General features: G+C 39.3%; 1 protein-coding gene across 5 annotated transcripts in view; it reads left to right on the top strand.

Moving 5' to 3' along the window:
- ZFAND6 (zinc finger, AN1-type domain 6) overlaps positions 1 to 25,195 on the top strand; it is a 35,753-nt gene that overhangs the window by 3,999 nt on the left and 6,559 nt on the right. Inside the window, exons 1-4 of one of the 5 annotated variants that reach the window (XM_009703410.1) lie at positions 253 to 326; positions 18,768 to 18,937; positions 20,142 to 20,253; positions 22,403 to 22,503. In XM_009703410.1, coding sequence (XP_009701712.1) covers positions 18,787 to 18,937; positions 20,142 to 20,253; positions 22,403 to 22,503 — 364 coding nt within the window. In that variant the 5' untranslated portion in view covers positions 253 to 326; positions 18,768 to 18,786. Of the gene's footprint in view, positions 1 to 252; positions 327 to 18,767; positions 18,942 to 20,141; positions 20,254 to 22,402; positions 22,504 to 25,195 lie in introns of those variants that run through there. The other 4 variants (XM_009703409.1, XM_009703411.1, XM_009703413.1 and 1 more) reach the window with 4 other exon arrangements.

The following is a 25,195-nucleotide window of genomic DNA, read 5'->3' on the forward strand; positions in this document are numbered from 1 at the left end:
GGGATGGTGCCGCCCCGCCGCCGCTCGCTCGGGGTGGTAGTTTGTCACAGCCGGGAGCGGCGTCCTGTCCCTTTAAGAACCAGCTTGCTCAGGGTGTTCTAACCGGCTCAGCCTAACCTACTAGGAAGGAAAAGTTCTTTAAATAATGGATACGCCGCTCCGCCAATCGGGGAGCGGAACCTGGCTGGCGGGGCGGGGCTTCCTTGTCTTGACCAATAGAGGCGAGGGAGGCGGGGTTCCCCGTCCAGGCTAGGTTGCGCCGAAGTACAGCTTCAAGTGAAGTTAATCTGGGGTGAAGCAAACAGAAAATTGTGGAGATTTTGTTGGTAGGAATTTTCCGGTTCTAATCGCGTCGTGTGGCGTTATTTCGCCCTCTGGGGCAGTGAAGTTCATGTGCGTGGGGCTTTTTTTCATTGTTTCGTTTTCTAATGATGGCAGAATATTAACATTTATGCAGGGAAGCAGAACAAAAGGGCTCTTTAGACAGGAAATAAGGTGTTGAGAAGCTCAAACTTGACCGAGTTTCTTTTGTCATCTGTTGGCTTGCACTGGGTTTTTTTTGCGTGGAAGGATCGAGTCGTTCCACCTTATCTTATGGAGAAATGTTAATTCTAAAATAGCGAGGATAATGCTGCTGTTTTGGAGTTACACAATGTTACAGGAAGAGAGCTCGATTTTAACTCTAACTTCTCTGATTCTGATGAGATTTGAGCTAACTAATTATGACAGCTGCTATGGGATTATTCAGTGATAGCATTGGCTCCAAGTCATTTGTCTTAAATTGTCTTTTGTTGTATCACTGAAGACTGCTGTGCTGTTGTCTGTATATTTGTTCTTGATGAAGTGAATGTCTCATGGATCTTTAGCATTTTGAACAAAGATATGTAAAAACTATGTAAACCATGGCAATTTTTCTCTTTTTAATCAGTTTTGCAGAGCATTTGGGTCTGTCAGAGCTCTTAGAAACAACAGGCAGGAAAATTGTTACTGCTCTGTGTTGCAGCTACTACCCTTCCAGCAAAAAAAAAATAAAAGGGCTGGGGGGGGGTGTGTGGAGATTTTTTTTCTTTGGAATGGGTCAGAATCTCTTTTTAATCCTGTATTGCCCAATGATAACAGGTGTTTTCTTTGAGGGAAGATTGTTTTCAGTTTCTGTACCAGGTTTATAATATATGGTATTTTTGGTGACACTTTCTGCATCTGAAAGGTCTTCAGGAACAGGAAGAATACAGTTTGCCATGGATGCATGGGATAGGGTGAGAGGGAGGAAAGCAGAAAGCAGTGAGGCAGGGAGCAGGGGGTTTCTAATGAGAATGAAGACTTTCTTTTGTCATCCTTTTTGTGTCTTTGACAAGTATGTTAGATGAGACCACATACAGAACAATGCCTTCAGAATGGGGAATGTATTTTCTTACTTCCCTAAGTAGTTCCTGATTTTTATAAGAACGCTTATGTTTATATACAGCTGCTTCAGGGAATTGGAAAGAAATACTCACGGCCCTAATACTTGTTGAGTCTAAGGAGTTTGATGGGTTTTGTATGATTAGTCAAGACGATAGAAGAGTGGATGTGAAAATTGAGTAACAATCTGCCAAATGACAGTGGAAAGCAATTGCTTAGACCTTTATTGAATGTAAACAAGTGTAATTATTAAAGTATACCTCATTCTTGCAGTTTTATGTTGAGCCATTGTGTTTTCTCCCCAAATGCTGGGTATGGATGACTTTGTGTCAGTGTCTTGACATGCTGGCGTCTTGCCATGCTCCAGTGGCTTATAGCTCTGAATTACTAATTCACTCGTGCTGTCTGTTTTTATCTGTTTATAGCACTTTTAAAATGTTCTAGATTGTATTTAAACCCTGGAAATACTACTTTAGAATGAGCAGTGGCTTTACGTAGTCTTTCAGCTGAGAGATGGGCATATGTCAGGGGAGATATCTAAGACTGGCATATGTAAGTGTTTAAATACCTGGATTTTGATTCATTTATTAACTTAGAAGTTATGCTAGGCCTAGACTGAGTGGCTAGATCAGCTGTCTGAGGTGAGAGTAAGAAGAACAGTATACTTTGCTATAATTTCTATAAACTTATGTGTATTAGACTTGCTTAAACAAAAGGAAGCAAACTTAAGTATTCATTTGCTATTAAATACTACATTTAGCCAAAAGCTGGTTTTGCTTAGAATAGGAAAAAAGCTGAATACAGGAGGTTCATATTGCTTGATGACTGAGTAGCCATTCTTCTCTGGTCCCCTCTGCCCCCCAGTTTAGGAAAGATGGATTATCTGGGACCAATTTTCCTGATTTATTCAACACAGAAGTGAAATGCTCAACTATCTCACCACATGTATACAATTCTAATGCAGGCTGTTTGTAGAAAGCAAATCTGCCCTAAAGGATAAACATACCACTTTGCTGGCACAGCTGTACAACTTCTGTATTCAGGCTACAGCAAATGTTTCTTGCCTGCATTCAAAGCCGTTGCTGGCAGGACCTGTGTTGTCCCCGCATAACGATTGGTTGTTCCAGCACTTCTTGTTCATAAAGCCTTCTCCTGCACATGCTCCATCTGCACATCTTAAACACTGTGAACGTGTCGGGTGCTGTGGGATTTATGTGTCTGCTTCTTGTGCCAGGATGGAATATACATCTCTGACGTGAGTAAGAGATTCTTAAAAGTGATTGTAAACCTGTGTACAAAATGCAGGACTAAATTTTGTCTCCCCTGTTGGCGAGGCAACGGGTATCTGTGCTCCACAGTCCCACCGACTGCTGGCGATATTTTCCCACGTTGTGAAGTGGGTGACCCACCATGTGTTGGGGCGGTAACCCCTCACTCTGTTTCTGTTTAATACTATTTAGAGAAGGCTGCCTGCCTCCAGTGGGGTGATCTCTGGAAAACATGCCTGGAGCCGTAGGGAGGGCAGATGTCCATCCTGCAGACATGGGCTTCAGATCCCTCCTTGTTGAGTGCTCTCTGCTGCACGCAGGGGCCTCCTGCCACTCTTCCAGCAGAGTGGGTCGTGTGAGCGCTGGAGGCAAAGCCAACTAGGGTAGCTTAAATTGTTTTAAATTAGTGGCTCGAGCCAACCCAACTGGCTTTTTTCCCCTCCTCTTCCTCCCCCTATTTCCCAAGTGGTTTAGTGATCATTTCTGCTAATTGCTGTGTGCCCGAGGCAGAAGGGAGTGGGGGAGAGGAGTAGTGTCATTTTAGAGAGTTTCAGCTATATTCAAAAAGGGACATCTGCCCATAGTTTTAGATGTGGGGCTAGGCCTGTTAACTAGTTTGCTTGCAATTTCTAGGAAAGATGTGGTGAAGGAGTGAGCTCAGGAGCTGTTGATCATTACAGCTGTGCTGTTGCAGGGAAGATTGGTACTGGAGGGACAGCCCTTTCATGCAGATACAGGGACTCCTCACGAAGATAGTTGCCCTCCTGGGTTGTGGAGCTCAGTCTGGGTGGGGCAGATGATCTGGCCAGTGATGTTTACACTGTAATAAGGTTTTGAGAAAATAAGCAGTTAATTACATGTGACCTACAAAGGAATAAAAATAGCTTGGATCTGTTCTTGCTTTAAAATCCATTTAACAGAGGCATGAAACATTTGGGATTTTTAAACCTGCTTATTTTTTTTTACCTTTAGAAATATCAGGAACACTAAGTCCTTCTTCCCTGTTCTTGTTGGATGTCTCAGATGTGTCATAAGCTTCTCAGCCCTTAATTGAAGGGGTGGGGTGGTATATTTTTAACAGATCCCTTCTTCCAACTGTGTTTATAGGGCTTTTGAGCTAAATAGAGATTAGCAAAACCAAAGCTTTGACAGTGCAAAAATTATTTCTCCTCAATCAAGTTGTGTTTTTTTGCTCATTCTCCAGTTGTTGACAGAAACTGAGTTTTTTCATTTGAAAAGTAACATTTTTTGCTATTAAATTATGTATTAAGAGATAAACTTAGTTAAATCCTAACTTGATCCATCTTCTGCTCCATTTAGATCAACTTAAGAGACAATCTTTTGAGTATTACTTAGACAAATGAACACTTATGTTTGAGTATTTCCTAAAAATAGCTACTTTTTAAGCAGCAGTTTTATTAAACGCCCAGCTCTTCCTTTAACTTAATGGTTCAGCAGTCTTGCAGCAGCTGAAACTGTCTCCATGCTGAAGACCCCTGCTCAGCCATTCTGCCCTGTCAGGATGTATTTGTATCACAGGACTCTAACCTTCAGGATATGGTATTTGTCAGTCTGAAATTTAATAATCCTGTATCTGGAGAACTAAACTATAAACAGTGTGGCTGACTTGGCAGGCCCCAGCAACCACCTGAACAGTTTAACTAGCCCAGGGTTTAAGACAACACTGCACTGGTGTGTCCTGTGATTCATGATGCTAACGCGTATTTATCTATGCGAAGGATTAGGGAAACGTATATAAACTTAATAATCAAATTGGAGTGGGAGCTTAAAAGCAGTATTTTTGAGAGCAGAAGTGAGGAGCTTTCAGCTTGTTAAATGTTTTGCATTGGATGTGTGTTTTTTTTTTTTTTTAAACAAGGATTGACGTTTTCACCATTAGTTTGAGCAAGGCAGGAAGCTAGACAGTTTAAGTGTGTGCCATTGAATATAATTGGGCTGATGAAAGCAGAATATTACATGGGGAAAGCAGATATTTTTCCACTTAAGGTTTTAAATATTTGGAGGTGAGAGGTAAGAGAGAAGCATGGATTCTCTAGACAAAAATGTAGAATTTCTGTACGTAAATTGGATGTATTCATGCCTTTGTATACAAAAGGCTGTCTTTGGATTAGATTGTCAGAAGAAAACATTTAATGAGTTATTGATCGTGTTGGTTTTGAGGATGGGGTGGCAGGGGAGATATGAGATTGCAAAGAAGAATAAAATTGTTTCTTTACTAGGCCCTGTAAGAATTTAAGATGTTTTTCTAAAATCATACTTAAAATCAAGGCCTTAATGCAATGGAATGTTATCCTGCAGCAGAATGTTTTCTTTGTGGCGGAATGACCTTGCATTGGAGTCTGCCCTGTTATCAAGGTAGGGGCAAAAGAAGTGGCTGTGTTTTGAGTGTTAAACTGAAATGTTTGGAGATTGTTCTTCCTGCCTAGCTCCTTCAGAATCAGGTAAGAAGCTTATAGGAGAGTTTTCGAAGTGAACTTCATTAGACTTCTTATGCTGGGATTATGCTATCCAGATATCATGCTAGTATGACGTACTGTTGGATATTGGTGTTAAGTCTTTGAATGAAGTGATTTTGTAGGTATTAATTAGAATTAGTTACCAAACAAATGTTATTGTCCTGGTGAAAAGTAACTAGAAAAGTAATTATTTTAGTGTTTTAGGATATCAAAAATATTTGATTACTAACTTGCAAAAAAAAAAAAAGAAATTGTGGTGATATGGAAGGACTTACCTGGAACATTTTTTAGGGAAGAAACTTTAGAATTGCTCAATAGGATTGTTTTGAATATCAGTGTATTTTCTTGGGGTTTGTTTAAGTATCCTGGGAGAGGAGGAAGGCAGCATTAATAACAATAGGTCACAGTAAGTGTATTATTAGTAACATAACACACAAATTCTCAGCCGAGAGTGACAGACCACGCGGGGGCCGAGATCAAGGAGTATTTGATTTGTTGTGGACTGGCCTGGCAGCTGTGCATGACTTTTTTTGCCTTCCTAATGAGTCTAGTCAAACTTGACTTGGTGCTTTGATTGCAATGTAAAACTCCTATGCATAGCAGTGGAGTAATTGACTGGCTTTAAAAAACTTTTTGGAAAACAACAGCAAAAAAAAAAAAATCTAATTGCACACTCTGGTCACTTAGTTGATTGTGTTGCCTTCCTGCACTTGCTTTTCTCTAACTCGGTGTCTATGAAACCTTTGACTGTTACCTATGGTCTCTCTTACTGCAAGAATTAGCTTGTTATTCAGCAAAGTCATAATGTGACTGTGGCTCCTGGTCTTAAGTTTATACCTGGTCATTCTTATATAAATAAGTCCCTGATTAGTTGCTAGCTACTTATCCTTCTGTCTTCTACCTCAGATCCCCCCACTACACAATTGGAATGCTTGAAATATCGGTCTACTATGAGGAGTACCTCTGTCCTTGCTGCAGCCCTGACATCATAATTTCTCTGACTGTCAAGGCCTGAAATGAAGAATTTATTGAAACTTCTTTGAATGGCCTGGTAGCTCTATCTGCTGAACTTACTCAGGGTGGCATATATAGTGTAAAATGCATGTTGCACTATTGCTGGTTTTACTTAAGCAGCATGAAGTTAGTTGTTAAAATGGGAAAAGTCTTATCTTGAAACCCAGGGTTATGGGTTAAAATCAGTGATTTTTTTAATGTAAGGGGTACAAATATTCAACACTAGTGTGGAGGTTTTTTGTCTTCACAAAAGGAATGTGGGACAGAAGAGATTTCTGGGAGAGTGTGTTAGGGCATTGGGCTTTTGTTTTTCAAGCCGTAGCAAGGACGTGATACTTGTGGAATTAGCCTGGTGTAATGCAACAGCTGAAGCTGCGGAGCCTGTGAATGCATCTTTAGACCAAGCTGAAGGGCATTGGTCTTGCTGATCTCTCTCTTGTGTCTGATCTTATACCATAATGAAAAGGAATATATTGTGCTCTTTTTCCATTGTTTCCTGATAGAAGTCCCATTGGCTGGTGTTTGTGAATGGAAGGGAAGGAGCATCGTGATAAAACCACACCTTGCTGACAGTTGAGGCTCAATATCTTGTGAGCAGATTTTGTTCCCCCTTCATCCATTCTAAAGGGTGATACAGGCTTTATATGCCAAGCAAAATAATTGAAGAGATCTGGATTGCATTTTCTGTGTTTGTGTACTCCTTTTATCCTGAATTTTCCTTTCTCTAGAAAGTGCTGTTATTCTGTCATCTGTCAATCTGTTCTCTGGCAGAATAGAATCACTATGGCAAGAGGATAAAATGAGAAGTCAGATGTACTTAAAGAGTTACTGTTCAAAATACTTCTAAAAATGCAAATTTCTGTTTATGTGGCTTGAGGAAAAAGAGGAAATCCCATGGCACTACTTAATAGCTTGGCCTTTTTAGATACAAGTGCCTCCCATAAAGCTATCTATGGCTGTATTTTTCTGTGTAGAATTGTAGAAAGAACTCTGTACAAAGGTACCATCGTAATAAATGGGGAGACAGTGGCATCCAGCCATGCTATTTTTAGGCTATTGTGCTCTTAACTTGCTGATCTAAGTGTTCTGGACAGTAAGCGGGGGAGACGTTGTACTAGAGATGCATACTCACATAGCCAAATCTTGCCTGAAAACAGAATGAAGAGCAAACTTGGTTATCAGAAAGACAGTTTACAGAGTTGTACCTGGGGTATTGGTAGGTAAATAGGATGCCCTGGTGATTAAAGCATGATGTTTGCAATGCAGGCTTTACTCAAAAGCTGTCAGCTCTGGCTTTCTTGTCAGTTGAGAAACTGAAGTACATGCAGTCTGTTCTGTATGGGCTTAGGAAAGAAGTATAAAACCCCGTATTTTCTGTTCGATGATGGCAGTGGGAAAAAATGCCAGTTGTCCTCAAGTTTCTTCCAATAGTTTTTAAACTTTTCCTAAACAGTGTGTTGGCCTCTCCATCTGAAGAAGTTGTGTAGCTTTGGAAACCTTCGGAAAGGAGAGTGTCTCTCACTGCAAATTTCTGATCATTCCTAAGCCCCTTATCTATTAATCTGACACTATCTTGGATAGTTAAGGCTGATACAAGGCAACTTTTACTTAATATTCACTCTGACCTCTTGGCCACATGTGTACTTTTCCTTGGCATGTACTATGAGTGAGGCTTATACTGTGCTTTAGAGATCAGTTCTGATGCTAACTAGACAGTTTCACCTTCCTCCTGCACTGCACTGTTAACCTTGGCTCTTCTGGCACTGAACTGTAGAGTTGCACCATAAACCATATATGAGAACCAGCCTAAGCTTTTGAAGAACAAAATCTTCAAGGTAGGTCAGTTCCTGGCCCAGCAACGCTGTGGCAGAAGTATCTAAAGCCCCAAATCACCTGTATCATGAAGCCATTGCATTGGTTGCATATAAATATGTATTGGATGCATGTATATTGGTTGTACTTGGACACTTACATGTTGCAGTATTTCAGGCAGTGTAAGGTGACAGTTGAGAGGAAGCTAAGGAAAAATGTAAAACTTCATAGTGTGACCAGTTGGTATATTCATATCTTCAGTGAACTTGACAGTATATTAAAGTGATGGATAAATATCAGTTGCCCAGCATGGTCGCTGGTGATCAACTGCATATTATTTTCCTATGCTTTGTGCAGCGTGGTAGCTTTTAGTATTTAGACATCCGGTAACTTGTTTGGAATCGTGTAACCTGGCTTCCTCAGTAACTGAAATAATAATTAAGGAAAAAATAAAAAATAAAAAAAAAAACAAAACACAAACCCCCTAGAATAGCATTAGGGTTAAAATGAAGTAGCACCTTTGAGTCCCTTGGCTAAATTTAAGTGCTTGCAAAAGATGAGGAATGCAGCTTTGCCGCAGGGAACATCATACTTATACCTCTTCTGCTGAAAACTTGTCCTTAAATACCCTCTTTGTTTGGTCAGGCTTTAGCTTTAGGTTGAGTTCCCCATCAAACCACAGTAAGGATATTGTATAATTTTGAACACTTAAATTAGACATAGTGCATAATTCTAAATAGAGCAACACATCATGCATGATAATCACAGTGTTCTTGGAAGTTAAGTTGAATTCAAGATGCCCTAACCAGAAATGATGATGATAGTTTTATTAATTAGCAGCTAGGAACCCTGATATTAGAGCAGGACCTCCCTTAGCATTAGGCCCATGTAGAACTGTAGCATTATAAGCTAACTAAAATTCTACGTAGTGCTGTTTACAAAAACAAATTATAATGTGTTTTGTGCTTACTGTCAGTTCTCAGCAACAGGTGTTTTCTTAACAAGAAGCTGTCTATTTTGGGAACTTGTGTTAAAGTGGCTTTTATCTCTTCTGGGTTTGATATGCTTAAAATAAGTGAAACTTATGCTGTATTGAGAGAAGATTACTTATTCACTGAAGCTCAAAAGAAGCCATTACTGAATGTATATCTATTCTTTCAGTAATTATATGGGTAATCTTGTGTTTGAATCCTTCTTACAGATTATTTTTCATCAGTTTATAAAGCCAAACCTGTTTTAAAATACAGCATCAAAGATAGTTTATGGAGTTGTCTTCCTTCTGCATCCCTTAAATTTTGGTCTGGTATCTTAAGAGAATGTAGAATTTTAAAATCTCCTGATTGTAATTTTACACAGCTTCTGATTTTTGAAGTGGCCGACTTCAACATATGATGCCAAAGAAGGCAGAATGTAGCCTTGTCTTGTCTGTTTCAGAGTAGCTTTCTTATCTTTTGTAGAGCATTTTAAAAGAAGGCATTTCTGTAATCTGACAGATTTCAAATAAACCCTACATTTATAGGGCTGTGTAGAAATATGGAGAGCAACTTGAGCATTCCACTTTGGCTTAGGTACCTTAATGCCAAAGTACAGCTATGAGATAGCACAAACTCTAGAGGAAAGAAAAGGGCTCCTTGAGCAGTATCTGCAGCTGATGCCACTCAACACGGGTTCAGCTACACACGATGGAAACTGTGGTTTGTGCAAGTTGATGTAACAGACTGACAGGCAGTTACTGAGATGGTTTAATTTTTCTAATGGGTGTAACATCTGAAATTTTATTGCTCTTGAGCAGAGATGCCAGAGCAAGCACTGCGTAAAAGTATGCTCTTTTATTAGTAGTTGCATGTTCCATCACAAGTGTAACTTCATGTAAGGTTTCTGTGGCAGTCTTGTCATAGAGACAGCTGTCTTCCAAAAATGGAACTTCTGAGCCCGTCTCCCTCTAGCCTTAAATCTTGGGTAATCTGGGTAGGCTAAACTGAGTAAGTGCAACCTCATGTTTTGGTAGAAAAACACTTTGATCTCTCCTCTGGCTTGTCTGTGGACATACAGTGCTTTGGGTAGGACAGCATGACCAGTTGGGCGGCTAGCCAGTGTCCTCTCTGCATTGCTCAGATATGCCTCTTGGACTTCTCTCACCATGACTCTCCCAGAGATACCAGTACAAAAACAGCTTCCAGAAACATGTGACATGCTCTTTTCTCATGTTCACTTTTTTTCATCTATAATTCACTTAGAAATTGGCTTTACTTTGTACAGAACAATTGTAGTTGCTGTGTTGCTCTCAGTGCTTTTAATGTTTAAGTGATTATCTTTCTGAAGGTCCCTGTTGCGTATTGTTGCTGTGTCCAACTCCAAGGGTTATTTGATGTTTTTTCTCTTGAACCCAAGAAGTGACTTTTTGTGATGCGTGTGGGTTTTGTTTTGTGTTTTTCCACTTGCATTCAGGTTGACCTCTCCAAAAAGGCAGCTTGTCGGTTTAGATTTTGTGATAGTCATCACTGAAGAGGATAGAAACTTAGAACGTGCTGGTGGTGCTCTTTCTGAAAGCATCTCTGTACTTCTTTGGACTGGAGTTTCCTGGATTGACTGGGGTTGCCTACAAGTGTATTGTGCTGCAGGTAATAAGTAGTAAATAAGAGGCTATTAAGTTTTCTAAGTTGGAGAAAAAATTATGTTTCTTTGTGAAAGTCAAAGTTTGGATACTGTCATATGCAAGGGCTGAATTCTAGTGGTGCTGCAGTGTTAGTCTTGAACAACTAAGAAGTCCTAATGTATATGCCTAAATGTACCAACAGTGATAATCCTTGGCATCTTGAGTTGTATTTTGCTGCTTTAGGATCAAATTGAAATACATGATAAATAGGAGGAAAGTTCTTGAAGGCTGTATAAAGAGTGCTGCATTTAGTCTTTTAGGTGCCACAGCAGTTACCAGATGCTCCAGCATAAAGCAGCGGTCATTGACACAAAAACCCTACCATCACATAGTGAAAGCCGGTAGCTCTGTGTGGCAACTTTCTGGAATTGCAACACTTTCATGAAACTCCTTTTGTCTGTACTCTGCCTCTTTGAAATCCCACGTAAACAAAATGTGATTCCTCCTACTAGTCAATAAAATGTACCTGTTACATTGCTCTTTTTTTTTTAGGATGAATCTTCAGTAGTGTAGTGAACTTCATGGAATTACCCCTTTATTTGGTATGGTGACTACACTAAAAGTTTGGAAATTAAATAAGAAAAACTTGCTTATACTTCTGGTTTTTGTTTGTAGACTTTAAGTGGTCACTGCAAGTAATTTGTTGCATTTGCATGAGGTGAATGAGAGTTTGAGGTACCCCGTTTTACAGAAGTTAATCTTTGGTTTTAGTAATCTGTCCTTTGCAAAGGTTGAGTGTGGCCACAAGTAGTAATTACAGTTTCAGAGTAACATCTGTTAATAGTGTATGCAGACAAGCATGGAAAGCTGAATCCTTATTATCAGTGATCTTCTTGATACCAGTATAGGATCTGTGCGTCTTTGTTCTTGCCTAGTAAGAGTGAAGAGGTTGTACTGAAATGTTCTCTTGTTCCTCGTGTAACCTTGAGTACAAGAGCAGACAGCTGTAGTTAGCAATGTACATGCTTTAACACTAGAGGCTTTGTCTGTACCAAGTGTTCCTGGGTGGTATAATGATGTAACATTGGTAGTATGATATTCTGGCTCAGATGAGTTACGAAAGTTGCTAATATTCCTTCCCTTCCTAAGACCTAAACTCTCTCTTTTTTGTTTGTCTGCCACTTCTTGAGATTGCACTTTCTCTCATATGTGTGGCTGTTTTTTTCCACCATTGTGATTCTTTCCTAGTCTTTCTGCCATCTCACATCCAGGATTTACACTATACAAGGAACATAGCTTTCTTGAGGGTCCAAATTTTATTTATATTTTAATTGTTGTACTGAAGGATTTAAACTTGTTGGCTGCTTAGAATTAGAAGTGAAGAAAAGACTTCTGTACCTCTTTCTATCTTTTTGTAAAGTTTCTGCTAGGAGTGTCTAATATAAGTGCTTGATTGTAGTCTAAAATAAGTCTATGCATGAAACAAAAATAAAAAGCTGTTGAGCAGGAATAGACTGGAACATAAGTAGATAGTGGATGACTTGTCAAGTGAGTTGAGAGAACATCTTATGTAAGTCTTTGGTCACTAGTTTGAATGTTTTGTTTTCAATATTAAGTCATTATATAAATTCTACTTCAGTAGTTCAAATTGCAGCTTAAAACTGTATTTAGTTGTGAGCAGGAGGAAAACTGGAGACCTACTGGAATGAATTGAAGGCTTTAAAATGAATGGATTTTTCTTGGTGCTGAGGAAGTTGGATAACTCCTGTGTTTTGAAAAACGCAGCAGCTGTGTTTTCTGCTGCTACAGGAACAAAGAGGTCACTGCCCTTACAGATCTGCTTGCATAGTTGGTCCTTAAGCCATATTCACTTTTTTAACTCAAAGCATTCTGATGAAACTGGGTCAGAGTGTAACTACACATGTAGCTATGCTGGCAAATCTGAACCAGCTGTAGTGTTTTAGCCAGGGTGAGCTGTAGATGAAATGACATGTCTGACTGCAACCAGCAAGCTGGGCTGAACTGTAAGGACTGAGGCCCCTATTCAAATCTGCCAGTTCTTCTTGGCTCCATAGCAAGTTGCTGGGACATGGTAATGCCTTAAATAAGCAGCTACAAATGACTGCTCAATGAATGTAAATTGGGGGCCTTTTGGGAGAGAGCAATGGAGTAAAAAGAAAACAGGACCATTCTGTAACTTCCTCTTAATTTGTGAGTCTAGCGCTCTATACCCTGAGTAGTGTCCTGCTTCTAGCAGGACACCTGAGCAGCTGTGGCTGTGCAAATTCTGCTGTGAAGTGGTATCCTCGAACACAGCCAGTGCTTTGAATCTTGCTGCAGAAGTTACCAACAGAGCTCTGCTCTTAGGCCTTTATTTGCCATTTATTTTGATAAGCCTGTAGAGGAATGCATTTCCTATTCATTGTTTTTTGTACCAACATGCCTTTTCATATGATGATACAGGTGGTATTGGATATCCGTGCCAGTACATACTCTAAAATAGAAATGTATTTTTGTCTACGCAGCTTCATATCTTGCTTTTATGTGTGCCTGGGATGAAGCTTCACATTTTTAAGCAACACAAATTACTATTTTTGCAGTTCCTTCCTTGCTTCATTAGCACAAAGGGAGAATGACCATTAGTATTGTACTACTTAAATCAGCACTGAACTGCTTCTTTATAAAGGTGATTATGACAGAGGAGGGAATATTTTAATCACTTGTTAAAAATTGGATTCATCCTTTGAGGTGAATGTCAGCTGAAATCTGTCAGTGTGTTGATCTTTGACGATGAAGAGTCCTGTGCTTTCTCTTTGAGAAGCATTTTCAAAGCTGACATCAGTATGGTTCAAACTGTGTCTGGTTTGGTACTGCAGCTGAAGCAGAATGCTGTTTGGGTGGTCTCTTCTGCTTCAGTGCTAGCGTTTGGGAAGGATCCTTCCCATACCAGTTGTGGATTTTAGGCGTATTTGCAGAACACAAGACTGTACTTCAGCTGGGGTAGTGAATGTGAGGATCTACAAACTTGAAGTATGAGGACAACTAGAATTCAAGAGACCTTTTTCTTTGGAGAGGACAGATGAAGAGGGCTGTTGGGGATTTTTTTTTTGCTTGTTGAGAGGGAAGAAAAAAGAGATTATTCCTAAACCTTGTGTGTTTAATCCTGCTAAATGCTGCTCTCTCTGATCTTACCGATTAACATTTGAAGCCTATAAAGCTAGAGTATCTGTTATTTGAAACTAGTAGCATATAAACATTTTAATTAAAAGGAGAAGAAGGAGGGGGGGGAAGATGAGCGTCGCAGTACTTGCCCTGTGGGGAATGGATATACACAAGTATTTTGTTACTTGCTTTGCAGAGTATTGGAAGAGGTGGCTCTAGTCCCAGAGGACCTGATGAGTTCCCAGAGAACTTATCCTGCTTTAGTGTTTCTATAGCTTCAGCTCTGTATGTTTTATAATTGGGAATGTCTTTTATATAATTTACTGTGTTTTTTACTTAGTACAGAGAATAATTTACTCTCTGAGGATATGCACTGGTGAGGGGGGAAATGGTAGGACCTATAGCAGCAGCAGTAAGCAGGCCTTACAGATGCCTGAAGTTGCCTGTTTATGACAAGAGTAACAGGAATGGGTAGGCTTAGCACAGAATTTGTAGGAAAAAGAAAAGGACTCAGCCTGCAGAGCTGTGTGCTACCATGTTTCTAGTGGCAATAAGTATTTTTGAGAAGAAAATTATGAGAGGTAATTTTGGCTTAAGCTTAGCAATTTTTAGCTAATACAAAAATAGGCCATTTATTCCATAACCTTCAATGAAGTAGATGTTCTGGGATTGTGTTGCAAGGGGGTTGTTTAAGACTCTTGCACTTCCCTCTAATACACTTCCTTCTCATTAGTGCTTGTACAACTGGTTGTACAACTATACTGTAAAGCAAAGCAGGGAACACGCTTTAAAAAAAGCCTAAACTCTTTACAGTATTTTTTGTGTAAGATGAATCAATTCTGCATTCAGAGTAACAGGTTGACCCTATGAATGTTGTGCAAGTACAGCTTGGGGGAACAGGCAGAGCCCAGCGGTATTTCCAGCAGCTTTACGAACTCCACATTTGGTTTGTGATGCCTCGAGCTGAGTGGGACATACATGTAGCCACATTGATCCCAAGACCTTTCTGTCACTTCAGCAATGAAGTTGGTTCAAGTTTTGTGCTGAAGCCAAGCTAGGAGACCAGCTTTGAAACTACGGGTAGGGTATGCTCTTGGGATCTATTTTACAGTAGGCTTGATGGTCAGCAAGGGCTAGCTGCCCCTAAAAAGGGTTATTGTATTTTTAGCTTTGTCACTTCCTTTGCACTGTATATCAGTTCTCTAGATCAGCAAGCTCTCCAGTCCACCAGAATAAATATTCCTGTTTTTTCCATCAGATGGATGAACTGATCTGACTCAGAAGGGGCGGGAGCGCGCAGCAGGGGCCGGGGCTGTGGTAGCAGGCTCACTCCTTTTACAGCACTTCCAAGGCTGCAGTTTCAGTGACAGCCCACCATTACTGGCTTATGTGGTGGTTGGGCTTTGTGATACTATGGATCTTCCTGCATGAGGAATTACAGTTTTGAAACAAAAATCATCTGAAGATGAGCCAAGAACTGGGGTGATGGGAGGTCTTCCCTCCCCCCCAAAACATCTGTTCAATGATCTCTCGCTGTTCGTGTTTGCTGAGATGGGGACAGAGTCCAGCTGCTCTGCTTGCGGCTGTTTGACTCCTGCCCGAGCGGTGAGGAAGAAAAGTCCTTGGGGCACAATGCTGTGTCATTGTGGCCTTTGCCCTTAGCAGTAGTGGATGTGTGCAGGAGAGGCATGTCTGAAGTGCAGTGGCAGGAACTGCCAGCACTTGGATCTCTATTCCTTTATCTTTTCAATACCTGTTTTTGGCTAGTGATTCTCCTAATGGTTTAAGCCTGCTCTGCTGCTGAAACAAGTGATTCCGCATGTCTCTTCAGCTAGACCCTCTTTCGTGCCCAAACAGCACATGTAACAAACAGAAGCTCGGAAAACAGTCTATGTTAAAACTAATTGGCAAAAGATGGAGTCGTTGGTTTTGTAAGGTTGATCGCTTCCTTGATTCATTTCGGTGCATGTGAGTACTAAGAGGGAGGGAACAGCATGGGAGAGGAGTGAGAAGCTGGGCAGCAAGAGCTTATTATACTGGTTTGGCATTCTGCGGCTTTAGGGTTCAGATGGATCAGTTCAATCATCTCAGCAGCTTACAGGCTGCTAAAAAGTGTGTTGTTCCTCCTGGTCATATGTCATCCCTTGCATCAGTTCCAGAGTTTTTTTTCCCCGGTGTGTTGTGCTTTTTTCTTTTTGGATTTTTTTTTTTGTGTGTGTGAACTGATTGAGCTCACAAAACTGTCAAACTTTCTATGGTGGTGATGGCCCTTTTTTCCTCGTGTTTTTTTGTGGGGTTTTTTGTTTGGTTTTTTGTTTGTTTTTGGTGTCTTGGGGAGCTAATTGGGTGGATGAGGGTTCAGCTGAGCACTGGAGCTGGTGTGGGGATTGTATGTGATTGCCCTCTTCTGAATGCAACAAACTATTGTATTGATTCAACTTCTTTCTCATTTGACTTCATAACATTCCATCAATTTGATCCTCTCTCTTCTCCATTTTATTCCCCAAATATTAGCAATGAATGAAGGATCTTCCGCTTCCTGTGGCTTTTATTAAAACTCTTCCAAAGAATCCCTGGCACTTCCCGTTGGAGATTGAAGTGTTCTGGAGCTTCATGCCAGTGGCTTGTGCTTTGGCTGGTGGCAGGATCCACTTGTTAATGAACTCGGGAACTGGCTTAGCTGGAACTAAGTCCAGCTTTTCTTGTTTTTCTTCTGGGCATCTTTGTGCACCTTTCACAATTTGTTTATTGAATTGGAGCAGACTTTATGTCCATGTTAGAAATTGTTATGCTGTGATTGCTGAAGGGACGAGGTGCTAATGCAACGGTTGTGTTGGGGAATAAGAAAATGAGCAGTAACTGATGCTGTTACTGAGTTCCTGCGTGCTGCTTGAAGCTAACTATTGAACAGAAAGGCAGTCATGGTAAATTTTCAAAGTTAGTGTGGTAGGGTTCTTTTAATGTGCTGCGGTTTAAAATTAAAAGGATTAATACTTTTGTTGTGACATTGAGTCTTTATTAGCCCTTGAAATACTCTGTCCAAAGTGTTTTTTAATTAGTCTTGCAATTGTAAATGTTCTATGCCAAGAGTGACTTGCATAATGTTTCATCTTTAAATTGGTTTGAGTTACCAAAGCACAGAAAACTTTTGTGTTCATTTACACTCCCTGATACGGGTTTGCTGAATGTTGGGCCCAGCATAAGAACTGAATTGACACATGTGCTTCTTGCAGTTTCATTCTAAAGGGCTGTCTGGAGAAAGGCAGGAATGAAAGTGCTCTTTCAGCTACAAGTACAGCACTTCAGCAAAATCAAATTTAGCTGTCTGAGGTCAATGGGGGCTTTGTATGCCGAAAGCAAATTCTTCTATATTGGGGTGGGGGAGTGCAGTCAAACAGCTGAAATAAGCTTAATTGCAGGTTGAAGCTGAATAAGATACTGTCAGGTATTTTTTTTTCATTTTCCTGCCTGTACATCTTCCTTGTCTTGTATCTTGGATACTTCCTTATCCTTAGAGTACCTATTGCTGTGGACAGATGACTTGACTGTTGTTTCTGTGTTGCTGTTAGCTTTGCAACCAAGAAGTTTGCTTTTGAGGTATCAATTTCATATGCTTTGAGGAAATAAAACCAAAATACGATGGATGTGGGTCTGAGAGGAGATGAGGATATTTGTCTAAAAACAAAATAATGGGAAACTTGTTTGTATTTGGCTTCAAATACATCTTACATAGAAGGAAATCTTTTTACCCTGCTGTACTTCTTACTGTGGTTTAATCTAGTTTTATAACTTGGCAATTGGTGAAGTATTCAAATATCTTTAAACCCCTTCCCCTCTGGATTTTCCTTTCTTTGCGTTTGAAATACGTGCTGATGTTACTTGAAAGATTGTGGGGTTTAATGTTTTTTTTTTCCTCAGTAATATTGCTTATCTTTGGTTTAACTTGCAAGAATTAAAATTATCCATGCTTCAGCCTAATTTTTAATCAGGAAATACAAAATGATAGACCTAAGTTGATCTTGAATGAAGTAATTGATACCTTGAGATGCTTAGTTTCTTAATGAGAAGGGTTTTTTTTCTTTCAAAACTGATACAAATAGGGCAAGAATATATTTATGGAGCGGGGGCAAAAACCAAAAACTGTCTCACTGAGTGACAGATGTCAATAACTTGTAAATAAGTTAGACCATTCTCAAATGGTCTAAGAGGTTCAGAACACTGTTGAAAATGGTCATTTGTATTTTTTTTGTATTAAGAACACTTACAGATCTTTACAAGCCAGGGGCAAAAAATACAAATTGTACGGTGTTTAGGAGAACTGAACCTAAGGATGTTATATGAGCTGTATTGATATTTATCTCTTGTGTCTCATTTTTAGTATATTTTCACATAAAATTGATATGAGAAGTATATGTACCTAGTCTAATATTTTTGACTGAAAGGATGATTTTTTTCTTTTTGCATGTGAAAAAATCACATTACCGGTTTTGTGGTAAGTAGTTGTGTTGTCCTTCACTAATGGCACGGTGGCTAAACAATAACTTGTGAATTCATGTGACTATTGTTAATTGTAATTATTATGCCATAAGTAAGCATGTGTTACCATGCTTGTCTTTCATTTTATAGTTCTCATTCACAGTACCAGGTGTTCAAGTTTCAAGAAGAGTTCAGCATAGGTGTTCCCCTCCCCTTAACTTACTGCTGGAAGCAGTAATACTTCCAATATTTTCTGAAATGACTTGTCTTTGTGGGCTATGTGTTGACCATAAAATGGTGAGGCTGGAATGGTCTGTATGTATGGGTCATGCAAAGCATACATATGACTGTATTTGTATTATTGGGCAGACTTTATAGACTTTTTAGGAAGGGATACAATTTAGGAAGGTTTACAATTAGGCACTGAGTTACCTGTGAGGCATCTTCTAGGAGATTTTTTTTTTTTGCTGAGCTATTGGAAACTCCGTATTTTCAAATGTCAACTGTAAAGGAAAGGTCTTCTCAGGCCTCTAAATTCTGGCTTGTATATATAAATTTCAGGTTTATAGAAGAAGGGAAAATGGCTCAAGAAACTAACCGTAGCCAAGTGCCTATGCTTTGTTCCACTGGTTGCGGATTTTATGGGAATCCTCGTACAAATGGCATGTGTTCAGTGTGCTACAAAGAACATCTTCAAAGGCAGAACAGTAATGGTAGAATTAGCCCTCCTGGTAAGTAACACTAACATATATCTGTTTGAACAACTCAGAATGACACAGTGGACAGCAACTTGCTTCCTGATCATGTTCACATACTAAAAGTATAGGAGCATTAGTGCAAACCATTTTGTTCAAGTATCTTACCTACGGAATGAACTTGGATGAAATGGTCATAATTGTGCTGTGATTAATCTGCACAGAAGTGGGCTCTTGCTAATACCTTTTGTATTAGTCTGAGTGTTTCCAATTTGAAGATATAAAAATGCAGAAAAAATACTATACTAACCTATTTTTCCCGAAATTACTGTCAGTAGAGATAACATTTAGCTTTGGGAATGTTTGTGAAAAGCATTTAAAATACAGGTATTTAATTTCTGCAGCCTGACGCTGAAGGATTAATCTGTAAACACTTTTTAAGAATAGTTTCTCCTAACTTCAGATAGAGATACTTTTTGTTCTTTTTGGCCCAGTGCCCCATGTACTATTCTTTCCTACAAAGCAGATTTCCCATTGAAATAAGTGCTGTATTCCTGTGTTCACTTTCTAGAAAAAGCTAGAGGGCTCTTCCCCCTTTAATTTAATCATAGTGCCATCAGAAAGAGGAACCTATTCTCTGCTCTGTTCGCCCTGATGTTTTCAGCTTCATCATGGGGGAAGGAGGGTTGGGGAATGCTTCCCTGGAGCTGCTAAAATGTCTCTTGTGGCTTGGCTGAATACTGACAGCAAGGAATCTCACAGTGCACTCTTGAAGACTTCTCTCCTTGACTTTTAAAATTGAAGCAATAGCTTCCATTGAAATCTGGTGAGCTAGGTTCTGCAACTTCAAAATGGATCTTAAGTTGCCATTAGGATGCTACACTACTGCTCCTCACAGGTCCATCTTGGATTTTTAAACAGACTTACCATGTCAGAATAGTGCAGTTTATGCTGAGAAAGCTGTTTGTGGATGCTTTAATTAGCAGAAATTAGTAACTGTTGTAAAGCTCCAGCTTCAAAATTTTGTGCTGTGTAACTTCTGGGGGCCCGGGGCTGGAAAGTGATTGAAATACGGCCAAACATAATTACTTCTTGTAAAATTGTGTTTCATTGTGATACAGGCTGAGATTCAGTGACTTTCCTGGCTGGTGTCATGGGGGTCAAAGAATGATTGCATTGTATGACTTTTGTAATCCCAGGAAGTAGTGTAACATGTTTTACATTAGTGTCTTCCTTCCAGCAACTTCTGTCAGTAGTATAACTGAGTCCTTACCGGTTCAGTGCACAGAAGGCAGCACCCAGGAAACTCAGTCAACTTTAGATTCTACATCGACTCCATCTATGCAGCCGAGGTAAGCTGTTTCTGTCTTCCATGTTTATAGGTTAAAATTTGTATCAAGATAGTTAAATGAAGTGTACTAATACTGCATAATTAAATGCTAGAACCTGGATTAGTAAAACGTGCAAGATTTAACTGCTAACTTCAAAGCATGGGATCTCACAGTAAATAGTAGCTGATCTGTTAGCTACGTCTTGCATTCACATGCAAATTTGTCTTTAGAATTTAGCCTCAAATAGGAGCATTGCCAGCTTCATGCTGTTCTGCAGAGATTTGTCTGGCTAGTCTTCTGACTCTACAACATGCAGTTGGTTGTACATTTACCAAAGGAGAGTTCTTTCCATCTTAGAAATTTGAGGATTTTGTAAAATGGCAGAAAGCTGCTTACTGGAGCTCTCATAAATAAATGTATGATAATGTGTTGCAAACTAGTTGATTCGCAAAAAGTGGAGCGTACTAGAACAGGGGAAAAATATCTTAATCTTAGTACAAGTTGTGCTACTGAACTGATTTCTTATTAAACAAGTAATTTCCAACTGGATTATTCAAGGAGATATAATGTCTTTTTGTAAATCACTCAGACTTGCTAAGTGCTCTCCATTTGTAAAAGCTAAATGTTTGTTTATATTTAGTGGCTGCATTTCTGTTTAGAATGACAAAACCAACAGCGACTTAAGTGCTTTGGAAATTTTTTGAGTGAAAAATGTTAGTGTGTTATACTATGGAAGCTAACTTGCAGTAATACTTGTTCCAACTTTCCTTTAAAAATCAGAATGTAGTAGAACATAGGCCGAGGGTGATTGAATCAGTTATTGTTGGCTGATCCTGTTCAGACTGTTTTCTGCTCCTTAGCTTTTTATAGGAGGTGTTATCTCATGCTTAGATCCTGCATATGAACTGAGAGCTATGTGCCATGCTTGATGCTATATTTGGTTTTTCCATTCTGGGATTTCTAATTGGGGTAGAAAATAGATATCTTACCCTGATACAACTCTTCTAATATGTGTATTAAAAAAAAAATAAATTCATTCAGGTCAATGCACAGAGGTGAACTGATTACAGTGCCTTGGGTTTGTTTTCTCACACAACCTTCATAAAGCCGTAAAGAAAAAAAGTATCTCTCATCACTAGCTTGATTACTGGTTACAGGAGAAATGAGTGGATGGTTGCTCTTAGACTTGCACTTCAAAAAAATCAGTGTCACTTTTTCTTTGTTCCAAAATAAAAGCAGGGATTCAACTTCAGTCTCTGGCAATACATCAGAGTTATACTCTGAGGAAACATCTAGTAAATTGACAATGCCTGTTTGTAGGTGACCAAATCTGCAACTCAAAACCTATGTGGAATTCTTGGCAATTAAAATTGCAACTCCAAAGCCCTGGTTGTGTCATGGACTGCTGGTAGCGCTTTGCTGGTTCATGGACTGCTGAGTAATCCAATCTGTTGGATTCAGGGTGAATCCCTAAGTGGAAAGGGAGAAACAAATCGGGCAAATGGGGTAGTGCTACCTCTCACTTGGGACTTCAGCTCTATCTTGTTCCATAGTAGAGCTGCTGGATGAGCAGTTTGACTGTGACTGACTGCTAGTATGGAATCTCTCTCCCATAACTGTCCAGAGTATCAATCTGAGTTTTTAGCCATGCTGTGATTTTAGCGGTATGGCTGACAGGATTGGGAAGTTTGGCCAGTGCTACTTCACACTGTGAAAATCGAAGGGGTTCTGTGTACAGCTGCAGATGCTTTATTACTGGAAACATTGACATGCTGCAGTTTTCTTGTTCGTATTGCTAGAATACCAAAAGTAGCTCTTCCACAATTATCTTGCTGACTTGTGAAAATCCTTGCATATTGAGTGTTGCATTGTTGCCTCTGTGTGGAAGGATGATGGTATGCCAAACTACCCCGAAATTTTTCTACCCTTTTTATAGTTGAACTGGTTTATTGCATTCAATATGAATGCAGAAATGTTTAAGTTTTTCATCAATTCAGATTGTCCAGTGTTCTTAGACACTGTGGTGTTTTTTAAATGGTTACAGAAGCAACTTCAGAGTGAAAAGTTTTGGCATGCTCTTTCATCAAGATGTACTCTAATGTGTTTCTTTCAGGAATGCTCTATAGAACATGGACATGCCTCAAATCATAACCTTTTTTTTGCCCCCCAGCCCTGTGTCAAGTCAGTCACTTTTAACAGAATCTGTAGCATCATCCCAACCGGATAGTACGGCTGTGGACAAAACAGTACCCGAGACAGAAGATTTGCAAGGTTGGTGCCTAGTTTTCAGAGGTGGAACTTATGAATAATGTTTTTAAAACTTTGACTATTCTTAATATACTCCTGTTCAAGAGATGACTTACTCTAACCCAAATATTCTGTGAAATGAGAAGGCAAAATAAGGATAAACTTTCTTAAAAGTCTTAAAACTGAAAACTTTTGTGTTTAACTGGCGATTTCAGTATCTGCCATAACAAGTGAGTTAATTGAGGTTGGAAATGCACATCGTAAATCTACTGTTCTGTCTTTATGCCACAGCTATTACATGTAAGTAGAGTTCTGAGTATCTGTACTTCTCAGAGTAGTCATTTGCAGCAAATATCACAGAAGTTCATGAGAATATTTGTGATAGAGGGTGTTATGACATAACTATTGTGAGAACAGTGTTAGTATCGTGTATAAACAGGCAACACCTATAAAAGAGCCTTTTGCCTATGAACTGTGGTAGTGTAATATGTTGACCCACTGAAATTCACTTTATCAAATACAAAATTACCAAACCACAAACTCTAGTTGCTTGAAGGAACATGACTGAGTGGGTGATTTTTAACTATATGCACCTAAAATCCTTATTGCTGGTACAATGTAAAGGGTTTTTTTACCTCTGATTTTTTTTCTTTCTTTTTATGTGCAGGCTTGCAGAGCTTAAAACTAAAGAGTTTTTAATAGTATTTGTTATGAAAAGGCAAAAATGTCAGATAGTATACAAAATTTGCTAAGACTTGTAATCCGTAGGCATTATAAAAGGTATTTAAAGGTAAGTCAGTAAGTATTGTGCCTTTGTTTCTGCTGACACAGCTAAGGCTTTAGTGGGTACAGTTATATTTCTGTAGAGTAGTCCAAACGTAAGAGTTTGGGTTTTCTGCAGATACAACATGTAATTCCACTTAAAGATGCTAAATATAAGTTCTTTCATTGTACCTCTGTTCTGCTTTTCAGATACTTTTCTAAACCTCAGGGTCTTCCTTTTTGTAGGGTGGAATAGAAGAGTCATTATTCAGCCACTGCACTGAGTAAGGCCACCTCCTTGATCACACAAACAGTAGCTGTGAAACTCAGAGAAAAGGTTTTAATGCTCATGCTGTTTTGTACTAGCTTTTGAGATATCAATTACTAGAAACATGTTTACTCTTAAAAAGATATATTCTAGACATATGTTCTAATACCTGATAGTTAGTTTGTTTTCTGGAGGTGGGAGCTCTTGTTGCCTCAGTTTTGATCAACGCACATAAGGCATGCTCTTAATACTGGTCAATGATGTCTGGCCTTACCCAGCCTGAGAGAAGAGCAAGTGCTGAAAAGGCTTATGCTTCTTAAGTTCTATATGTTTGCACAGCAGAGGTAGGTTTGCAAGCTGGATTTTTGGTTGATATACCTCTGAGTAATACAGACATGACTCTACTTTCATCCCTGTTCTGCAGTGTGGGCACCTTGGGGTGTGCTGCGTGCCAGCTGTAACTCAGCCCCCATGCAGGTACATCCCTTTCTGGGAACCTCAGAAGTAGAACACCTCAGTCAGGCACAAGAATACTGTACTGCAGGTTTATGCTGATATGGATGTGGCATATATCGGAGAATAGAGAGGCAACTTCTGTAAGCTGATCTTCCTACTACCCTATCTTTTTTTTTTCTTCCTGTCTTCCATCTAGTGCCTGAATTACTCTCTCTGGTTACATGTGTAGCTTACTTGCTTGGCTTAACTGTAAGCTGAAAGTCTAGGTTTGAAGCATTTACTGTCTTTTCACTGGGAAGTGGAGGGGGTGTTTTATTTTAAAATCATCTTTGATGCTTGTAGTGTGGGGTGACTTGGGCCTGTGAAAAGAATTTTCCCAGCAAGTTTTCAGAATAATGTCTCTCTTCTTAGCCATTTGGATCAATTTATGCTCCTTCTAATTCTCCACCTCTAAAGCTAATCTTCCCTATGAGAAGGTAAGACAGGTTTCTGAACTAGAAGCTTTGATTTCAGGGGCATATTCACACTTTACAGTATGTATTTCAAGGATCAACCTATATTAGGTGTTTAGAGTACTCAGCTGTGTCCTTTTCTTTGTACCATAGTGATTTCTAAACTAAGAATACCACTACCATGTAACTGCAGTTCTAAATTACAAGCTCTATTTATAACTCGCTATGGCAGGGTCAGCCTTGTTTCCTGAAGAGTTGCTTCTGTGCTATCCCTTAACTGAAAATCATAGGAAACATAGCGTTTCCAGTTTAAAGTGTTTTGCTTAGAAAATGTAAGTTTGGAAAGAAAGCTTATGGATGCTAAGTGAATTTCATCAAATTGTTGTCACAATTGTGCATCCTAAAATTTCTTTTTTTTTTTCCCCACATCATTCAGAATTTGAATTTTAGGCTGCTGTCAAGGATGTAATAGAAATGTGTGAATCAAAGTTACTTAGTATTGTCTGGCTTTATAGCATTTAAAAAAGAAAAAAAGTCACAGAAATGTCATAGTTGGTTCCAGACTGAAGAGCTTATAATGCTACTTCTGTTGATGTAGGGGAGGGGGAAAAAAGAAATTATGTCTACTTTGATCATTTGTTCAGTATTAATTCTGATAAAATTGTTCAGTATTAATTCTGATAAAAATCTTGCTTTGGAGTGTCTGTTTTGGAGCAAATTGTTCTATGCTACTTGTATAATAACTAACTCTAGTGTATTTAGTTAAGATCTCCTTAAC

This window comes from Cariama cristata, unplaced genomic scaffold, assembly GCF_000690535.1.
Source record: "Cariama cristata isolate BGI_N322 unplaced genomic scaffold, ASM69053v1 scaffold11577, whole genome shotgun sequence".
In the NCBI taxonomy this organism is placed as follows: domain Eukaryota; kingdom Metazoa; phylum Chordata; class Aves; order Cariamiformes; family Cariamidae; genus Cariama; species Cariama cristata.